The sequence below is a fragment of the Myiozetetes cayanensis genome, unplaced genomic scaffold (assembly GCF_022539395.1).
Source record: "Myiozetetes cayanensis isolate MyiCay16 unplaced genomic scaffold, myiCay2020 scf23, whole genome shotgun sequence".
Taxonomy (NCBI): domain Eukaryota; kingdom Metazoa; phylum Chordata; class Aves; order Passeriformes; family Tyrannidae; genus Myiozetetes; species Myiozetetes cayanensis.
Genome location: NW_026087445.1, coordinates 8,808,928 through 8,817,937, shown reverse-complemented (window position 1 = coordinate 8,817,937; position 9,010 = coordinate 8,808,928). Strand labels below are relative to the sequence as shown.

At 50.5% G+C, this 9,010-nt stretch overlaps 1 protein-coding gene across 1 annotated transcript; it reads left to right on the top strand.

Annotated features, from left to right (window-relative positions):
• Window positions 1-396: 396 nt before the first annotated feature.
• Window positions 397-8,909, top strand: STOM (stomatin). The gene is made up of 7 exons (XM_050320129.1): window positions 397-508; window positions 2,613-2,716; window positions 3,572-3,644; window positions 4,565-4,647; window positions 6,560-6,763; window positions 7,191-7,325; window positions 8,023-8,909. The coding sequence occupies exons 1-7, from the start codon at window positions 460-462 to the stop codon at window positions 8,215-8,217; spliced, it is 843 nt and encodes a 280-aa protein (XP_050176086.1). The 5' UTR covers window positions 397-459; the 3' UTR covers window positions 8,218-8,909.
• The last annotated feature ends 101 nt before the right edge of the window (window positions 8,910-9,010 follow it).

Below are 9,010 nucleotides of genomic sequence, written 5' to 3'. Positions count from 1 at the left end.
CTCCTCCCTGCCGTCCCCTCGTGCCTTCGCTGCCGCCCCCGCCCTGCCTGCTCCCCTTGGCCTGCTTCCAGCCGCTGCCCCTCGAGCCCAGTGCTGTGGGCGGGGGTCCCGCCATGGCAATCCCTCCATCCCCTCAGGGACCCCCGCCGTCCCCTCAGGGCCGCCCCCACAGCCCCTCAGGGGGTCCCGCCATGGCGGCCCCTCCATCCCCTCAGGGCCGCTCCCCGTCCCCTCAGGCGCGGGGGGCGCCCCCTGGCGGCGGGGGCGGGGCGGGCGGCGCGCGGCGGCCGCGGCCACACCCCGAGCTCCGCGGGCGGGGCGGGCTCGTGGCGGCGGCGGCGGCGGCGCTGAGGGAGCCGTGAGGGGCCGGCGGCGGCTCTGAGGGGGCGCGGAGGGCACGACGGGCACGGCCAAGGCTCCGAGGACACGCCGAGGGGGCTCCGAGGGGACGCGGCGGCCATGGCGGACCACGAAGCGGGGCTCCCGACCAAGTCCCGGCGGGCGCCAGGTAACGGCTGCAGGGGGAGCGGGGAGGGGGCTGTCCCCAAACGGCCCCTCAGCGGCCGCTCCGAGCGCGGGGCGCCTTCGTGTCTGTCTCCCCGATTGGGGTGGGTTTTTTCCGTTTGTTTCGGTTTTAATTACTACTCAGCGATTGTCTTATTTGGTCGCGAAGGAAAGTTTGAAGATCCTTCGGCAGAGTTAAGCCCGCCGGGAGGAGCGAGGAGCGGTCGCCGGTTCCTTCAGCCCCGGGCGCCGAGGGGTCTGACCGGCCCCGGAGCGGCCCCAGCCCGCGATGACGGCGAATTCTGAGCCCCCAGGCTGTGCTAACGGGGCAGTGAACCCCCAGCCGCGGTGAACAGGGGGGTGTGAGCCCCCAGCCCCGGCTAACGGGAGGCTGCGCCCGCTGCCCCGCCCGCCTAACGGGGCGTGATTCCCGCAAGTGTCGATTCCCGGCAGTGCCGTCGCCTCTCGGCCCCTCGAGCCGCCCTCGGGGAGGTGCCGGAGCATCACCCCGCTGGCGCAGCTCGGGGGTTGTTTGTGATTTCCTTTCCCGTGCGGTAACTCGGATCGCTGAGGGGAAAGCTACGCAAATAGTGAGGAGCAGAGTCAACATGAGTAACTCCCGGGGCGCCGCACCAGTAAACGAGATGGGGCAGAGTCCGGGGACTGGCTGCTGACAGCACCGGTGCTGGTCACTGCAGCACAGGGGTCTGTAGAGGACACTGGGGAGAGTGGGAGAAATCAGTTACATTTCCTCAAGTGGGGCAGTGAAGTTGTAGTTAATTATTAGTTCTTGGTGTCATTAATGAAGTGGATTTTGGCCTTGCGGTCAGCAGGTGTGAGTGGGACCAGGTCAGGGCGTTTTGGAGATGATGCACTGAAATCGCAGAACTGACTGAATCGCAGTTTCAGTCACTGGAAGCTGGACTGTTTTCCTGTTGCTTCCATTGTTCAGGCAACGGAAAAGTCATGATTTATTTTATAGTCTTCTCGTTTGCAACCGGAGGAGGAAATATAAGATGGCTTTGCATAGGAAGCCTTTGGCTGGGTAATCTGAGTTGTTGTATAAATAACTGTAGACCTGCTTAGGCCTCGTGCCTAATGGCACATGTTAGTGCTGGTATCCTGGGAGAAGATCTGCATTTCATGCTGTAACTATGTTAGTTATTAATTCCTCACCATGGACACTGGTGCCAACCTCATCTCGGACACATCAAGCCCTTCCCAAACGTGCTGCTGATGTGGTTTCTCCTGCAGCCCATGTGTGATCACAATAAAGTACAGGGCAAATGGCATTAGACATAGATTTGGTTATTAGATGTCATGATTCTGGCTATTTCTTGTGCCAAAGGCTCTGAGGAGCATCTGTGAAGACCTTCAGATCTCACTGAAAGCAGCATTTTGTTTTCAGTCAGGTGGTTGTTGGCAGGGTTGGGGGAAGGTCCTCCCTCTCCTGGTGCCCAGGCACGTCTTTGCTGTTTGACAGCCATGTGCTCCTTTGGACTGTGGAGCCTTTGCAGGAGGAAGTAAATCACAACTGGAGGCTGTGCCACACCTCAAGCACTAATGAGAACTTTCCCCTGCCCTCTCAGCCTCCAGCACTCAGTGTGTATTATAAATTCTTAATACTGTTCGATGATCCAAGTGATAAATCCTTGCTAAAGTAACGGTGACTGTTCCCGTCAGCGTCAAAGGCGTTGAAGGCTGATTCAATTAATTTTTTTTATATATTCCTTCTCCTTGTGATTTATCTCTTAAAGAGATTGCTCGAGAATTTTTGCTTTTTATAGGTTGTCTTGATTTGCACACCACAGCAGTCTATAAATCCGAGCTGTGGGCTTCCCAGCATTTTAACTCAGGAGAAAATTCCAGTGGCATGGTTGGAGATGGTTTCCCACAAGACAGCATCTCTCTCACTTCTTGTACTGTGAAACACCCCCCATCATGGCACAATCTGACTTCTCAGCTAAACAGAATGCACTTGGCCAGAGGAATAGTGCTAATAGTGGCTTATTTCAAGGAATATTCAACATAAATACCCAGTTTAGGCACTTTCTTTAACAGGCACTCTTGGTTTTAAAACTCGGAACATTTCTGCTCTTTCCCTGCAGAGGAGGGCGATCCTGGCCTCGGTGTGTGTGGATGGATCCTGGTGATCACCTCGCTGGTTTTCACCGTTCTTACATTTCCCATATCCATCTGGATGTGCATAAAGGTAAAACTGTTCACTGCTAAGTTGGATTAAAGCTTTAAGCAATGCAGAGGGGTTATTATTGTTCTCAGTCTGAGTAACTTGTTTTCAACTCAAATTAATCCCACCCTGCTCTCTCTTGAACTGGAGCAGGCAGTGTGTAGCAGACCCAGCTCTTCAGTGCATTCATCTTCACACCAAAAACAAAAGTGCTGTTACCATATTTTGTCCAAATGATTCCTGCACTGGCGTCTTTACTACGTCTGCCCCGTTGTCATTAGCACGTGAGCTAAGCTGGGAAGTCACAATAATTGCAAGAACCCACAATTACTCTTGGAGGACTGATACTTTGATTTTTACTTTTTTAAGGAGATCCCTATCTATGCATATGTCTAAGTATGAAGTGTGGCATTATAAATATGCAAGTCTGTCCCTAGCTGTGGCTGTATGTGACACATTTGAAGACACTGTGTCATCTGGGATCACTTGGAGCTTGGTGTTTCCAGTTTCCAGGCAGGAGGAGTTATTTCCTCCTGGTTTGGCTGATGTACAGCATCAGATCTGGAGCTGGAAAAAATCCCTGCTGGGTCACAAATACTGCACTTTGTTGTGTTGTTGCCAGGATATTCCTGATGGCAGCTGCTAGTGCCTGGACCTGCTCAGGTGACATCCTGGTGATAGTCTGAAGAGTATTTCTTGTGGAAAATCGTCCTGGTTTTTCCTTTTGCTCTTTGACAATAAAGTTTAGGCTAAAATTCTCAAGAGCAGCCAGTGTGTTAAATGTGAGGCTCAAGGCTGTCTTAGACTGGTGAGTAATAGTTTGGAATCCATCCTGTGGCTTCTGGAGACCCCAGCGTGACACCCCTCAATCTGTTGCAGATCATAAAGGAGTACGAGCGCGCCATCATATTCCGGCTGGGCCGCATCCTGAAAGGGGGAGCCAAGGGACCAGGTAAGTCCTGGGGAGGGTCTGTTCTCAGTAGCCACTGGCAGAGCAGGAGCTGGGCAGGGGCACTGCAGGAGAGTGGTGAATGGGTTTCTCAAGAGTTCTGTAACTTCCAGTAAGAGGATGTGTTACAACAGCAGTTGGGCTCGATGGCCCTCGTGGGTCCCTTCCTGCTCAGAGTGTTCTGTGATTCATCCTTTCTGGGGAGAAGGCAGCTAATTACACTAATTATCTGTGAGCCTTGCCCGGCTCTGCTTTGGTAATGTGTGATGTGCAGGTGGAGTCAAAAGCATTGAATGTAAAGGGAGGAATAATGGCATCAAATGCACTTGAAGAAAAGAAGGTTGATCTATCAGTTAAAACCCAGTTGGTCTGAGAGCCTTGGTGCCCTTCAAAAGTGACAGAAACCATTAAAGGATGGTTTTGAAAAGTTGCCTGTGTGCATTAGAAACTCTGGGACCTGCAAGAATGTTGTTTTCAGCTGTTGCTCCTGCTGCCCAGAGTGACAGAAAGGGACAAGAACTTCTTGCTTCATTTCACCCAGGTTTTGCAATATTCCACCCTGCTGTAAAGCTCAAGGATTTCAATGATCAGTGAACAAAAGGAGGTTGATACTTTCTGCTTGCCAGAATTAGGCCCCACAAGTAACTCTGTTGGGGGGCATTTTTCAAAGCAGCTGTTAACAGCTTTGGGGTCTTTTTCCCAAACGTTAAAAATCTCTGAAGAAGTGATACCTGGACAAACTGAAGTTTCCCCACATGTTTTTGAAAGCCTTGCCCTGGTTTGGCAGCCATGACAAGCGTTGTGGTGCTGAGCTCCTCCCAGAGAGCTGCACGGGCTCGGTGCTGGGATTGCAGCTGATTTCAGCAGTGAGTTTCCTCTGCTTTGATGTTTTCACATCTTCTCAAACGCATTTTTTGGCACAGGTTTGTTTTTCGTCCTGCCCTGCACAGACAGCTTCATCAAGGTTGATATGAGAACCATCTCTTTCGATATTCCTCCCCAGGAGGTGAGTTTGCATCTGACAAAGCCCTGGCAGAATTCTGTGCACTCTCTTTTTCCTTGTCCCCTCTCAGTATTGGGGAATGTGTAGTTTAAACAGAGATTTCTTGTGCTGGTGCAATATATTGTGAAGAATACACATATCCCTTGGAAATGTCATCCAATAAGAGAAGGGCACTGAAGGAAAACAAGTGATGCTGCCCTCTGAGGAGCAAATGAGATAATTTAATATGCCTGAGAGCTGGGAGGGAGGGCTTTGGAACCAGGGGTGCTGGGCTTGGTACAACATTCCCTAATTGCCTCTGTGAAATCTGGAAGGTTTCCAGATGCAGCAGTGATGTGTCCTGTGCCCATTTATCTGGATGTATGGACTAGCTAAAATACTGGGGTGAAATGGGTGCATACATCAAATGCTATTTATAGCAAGTTGAAGGAATGAGGGGTCAGCTCCCTTTGGGGCTTCTGTGCCCTGGAACGTGAGGGAGGAGGTACCACCACACCTCATGGCATCTGATGTCTTTCAGCTTGAAGGTGCTAAAGAACAAAAAAATTAATTTCTAGCCTGTTTTTCCTCTGACCTCTTAATTCTGTGTCAGAGTCTCTCAGCATTAACCCAGCTGAAGTCAGGCTGCCAACTCCATGGGTAACAAAGAAGAAAAACCAAGGGGCCCTCTAAGAAATCCGTTAGTGAACAATTGTATCTCGATGGTTACAACTGTATCCTCGTGTATCTGGCGTGTTTTTCAAGCAGAGGGGTTTGATACAGCCTGGCTGGTCCAGCATCTGTTTCCTGTCAGATTTGCTCCTTGGCTTGTTGCTCGTTGTTCCTTGTGGATTGAGACAAATGGCAGCTGTCCTGATACACTCTAAAGGGTAATTGGGAGAAACCTAATCACTGGCAGGCAGAATGTGCTTGCAGCTGCTGATGTGCCATTAGTGAAGCCATCAGTAATACGGTTTTAACTTTGACTTGATTAAATTATGCTTATGGATTTAGGTTTGTGTTCTGTGGGTAGAGGCAGATACCCATTTTTATGTGTTCAACACGAGTTCTGTGTGTGGTGCCCATTCTTTGGCTTGTGCTGTTATGGAAAGCCTGCTGAAAGGTGGTTTGGGAAGGGGCAGAGAGGGTAAGTCTTGAAGGTTGAGTAATTCACTCATCCCTCTCTCATCAAATAACCTAATAGGAACTGTCTAACATGGAATGAGGACACCCCTTCCCATGTTCATGCAGCATCCTGCAATTCTTTTTAATTTAACTTTAAAGTGGAATTAACATCAATGCATCTTTCTAGGGTACCCTCTTGCAGCCCTTCAAATAAACCTGTCTTTATCTGTGCAAGTACATCCTTCACTTAACATACCAGTGTTTCATTCAGGGTTTCACTTGGCTCAGACTCAGAGGATGTTCCCACATTGGATCTCCTCTGCAGCTTGTCTGGAAATCCCCAGGTACTGAGCCCCCAGTCCCTGTGGCCAGGCTGCCTCTCACACAGCTCTGCTTAAACCTTCCTGAAATGCAGCACAGGGACCTACCTGGGTCCAGAGTCCCAGGTTAGACCTTCCCAGGTGAAGTTGTGTTTCAGGGTAAACAATTTCTGCTTTTTTCCCTTTTCCTGGCCCTGGTATGACTTGCTGGTATGACTGTGAATTCGAAGACATGAGTTAAAAATAACATTATGGCAAAGCTCATGGAATGTATTTTCCCCTGAGAAGTGCTCTAATCCCATATTTAGTCTCAGCTTTGCAGAGCTGTGCTGGAAGGTTTGTGAGCACTGGGACATGTTCACATGCAGCATATGTGCACAAGGGCTTCTGTTTTCAGGACAGTGGAAAACCCAGGAGCTGGTCTAGTAAAACTAATGGGTTATTATCCTAATAACTAACCTTGTATTTACTGAGTATTCTCTGCTGTCCAGATCCTGACCAAGGACTCGGTGACGGTGAACGTGGACGGGGTGGTTTATTACCGGGTCCAGAACGCCACCCTGGCCGTGGCAAACATCACCAACGCCGACTCTGCCACCCGCCTGCTGGCACAGACCACCCTGAGGAACGTCCTGGGCACCAAGAACCTGTCTGAGATCCTCTCTGACCGGGAGGAGATTGCACACAGCATGCATGTACGAGCTTTGGGGCTCCATCACATCCAGGGATAACCTGAGCTGTGGTTTGGAGCTTTAGGCAAAGCCCTGTTCAAGATCTCTTGGGATGGCACTCCCTAAAATAAAAATGGGCGACTAAAGCAGTAATGGACCAGTGGGAATGAGGGATCCAGGAGAGGAGGCCTTCCCTGGATCATTGTGTCAGTTCTTGCTGTTGAAGGAAATTATACCACAGAATTCCTTCAGGATATTAATCAAGCTCTGTGGGGGTTTTGTTAGCTTACAACAGTTATGCTCTTATAATTATCAAATCATAATAGAAGTACTAAAGCCCTAAAGTCCAGGAATTCTAAGATAACTCATTTGGTTTAATTGCTCATTCCTCAGATCTGGGCATTAGTTGGAGCCGGGTGTGTGGCTTAACTTCCTGTCCTGCCTTCTGCAGGCCACGCTTGACGAGGCCACGGATGACTGGGGCATCAAGGTGGAGCGTGTGGAGATCAAGGACGTGAAGCTGCCCGTGCAGCTGCAGAGGGCCATGGCTGCAGAGGCAGAGGCTGCCCGGGAGGCCAGAGCCAAGGTAAGGGCACCAGCACCAGGGTATTTCCTTCGTGAATGATTCCATGTGGTGATGTGCAAGGTGAAGGTTCCCTAGCCAGATTGTGTTAAAAATTAATTTTGATGCTTAATTACTTCATAACTTCTTAATTATTAATTATTCTGATGTTTAAAAGAATATTGTGCCCTTGCAGGAGGACTCTGTAGGAGACTGTGCCCTTGCCTGTGCTGACACACAGGAATTGCCTCACCAGTAACTTCCATGTTACAACAGTGCCATCTCCAACCCAGCTGTCCTTGACAAAGACTCAGAAATTATTTATAGCCCCAATGCAGAAAGGCCACAATTCTGTCCCTAATGAACCCAGAACTTAAAAAAAGGAGGGAATAGAAAGGTATTTCCCCAGTGAGAAACACACATTTCCTTCTGCCCTTGTAGATCCAGAAAAATACAGCTCTAAGGGGAAAGTATTCTCAGCTGTCCAGGGGCAGTGCTGCTGCTCTTGAGAGGCCGTGCTGACAGAAGCACAGAGGCTTTTGAGGACAGAACAAATCCTCCCCTGGCATTCGAGACCTGTGCTCAAAGACCCAGCTTTTGTGGTCTGGGTGGGAGGAACGCAGGAGGGAGGGCAGGGAGAGCAAACAGGAGCCTGGTGGAACAGCAGGGAGTGGCACTGAGGGTGCTGGGCTGAGGGCACGCTGCCTGTCTCCCCGTGCAGGTGATCGCGGCCGAGGGGGAGATGAACGCGTCCCGCGCGCTCAAGGAGGCCTCCATGGTCATCACCGAGTCCCCCGCCGCGCTGCAGCTGCGCTACCTGCAGACCCTGACCACCATCGCCGCCGAGAAGAACTCCACCATCGTCTTCCCCTTGCCCATCAACATCCTGCAGGGCCTGCTCCGCATGAAGGAGTAGGCAGGGGCAGGGCCGGGCTCAGCCGCCCCTGCAGCGCTGCAGTCCTGGGTAGTGTAGCTCGTGGCAGTGTTAGCAAAGTGGGGTTGGGAGGAACCGTTCCCCTGTTTTACTGTGTGTTATAAAACTTGTCTGTAGTGTTTGTGGGATGGACAATCGCAATTCTTTGGAGTTGAAAGTCTCTCAGGAGGAGTGCAAGCAGGTTGTGATCTTAAATAAGCTTTATCCATACTGTCCTGGATGGGACATCTCTAACCCAAAACCTCCCCTTTAGTGCAGAAAAGTTGTCGTAGAGATGATCCAACATTTGGAAAGAGAATTATTCCCTGCAAGAGCAGTGGAAGAGCCCTGACTGTATTCTCCTGGAGTGTAGCTGTATGTGCTGGAGTCAGCAGGTTGGTTCTCTGCCTTACACAAGGAAAAGTAACGGAAGTTGATGCAGGAGTGAGAATACTGTCCTGGGGACTTGTGAAAATCAGGCTCCTGCTCTCTAATCCAGTCCCCATTCATGAGAAACAGTTGTTGGTGGAACTTTCCATCTGTTGTGCCCCCAGGAACGGCACACACGTGCCGTGGTTATGGATACAACGTGCTTGTGGTCACTGCTGGGCTGGTGTTCTGCCAGGGCTGTGTCTGTGTAGAGTTAAGCTGCTTTAACGCACTGTTTCTCTTAAAGATAATTTTTAAAAACCAAAGTACTGTGTTTTATCCAGGTCTAAAGCCTTCTTTCTGTAGAAGTCAGATGTCTGTCCCTAGTGGGGTGGGGTGGTGTTTCACAAAGATGCTGCACTGTTGG

Excerpts from the sequence above, each read along its gene's own strand:
- STOM (XM_050320129.1), top strand. The coding sequence starts at position 460 with ATGGCGGACCACGAAGCGGGGCTCCCGACCAAGTCCCGGCGGGCGCCA. Across the intron at positions 2,717-3,571 it reads CCATCTGGATGTGCATAAAG|ATCATAAAGGAGTACGAGCG; the intron begins GTAAAACTGTTC and ends AATCTGTTGCAG. Across the intron at positions 4,648-6,559 it reads TCGATATTCCTCCCCAGGAG|ATCCTGACCAAGGACTCGGT; the intron begins GTGAGTTTGCAT and ends TCTGCTGTCCAG.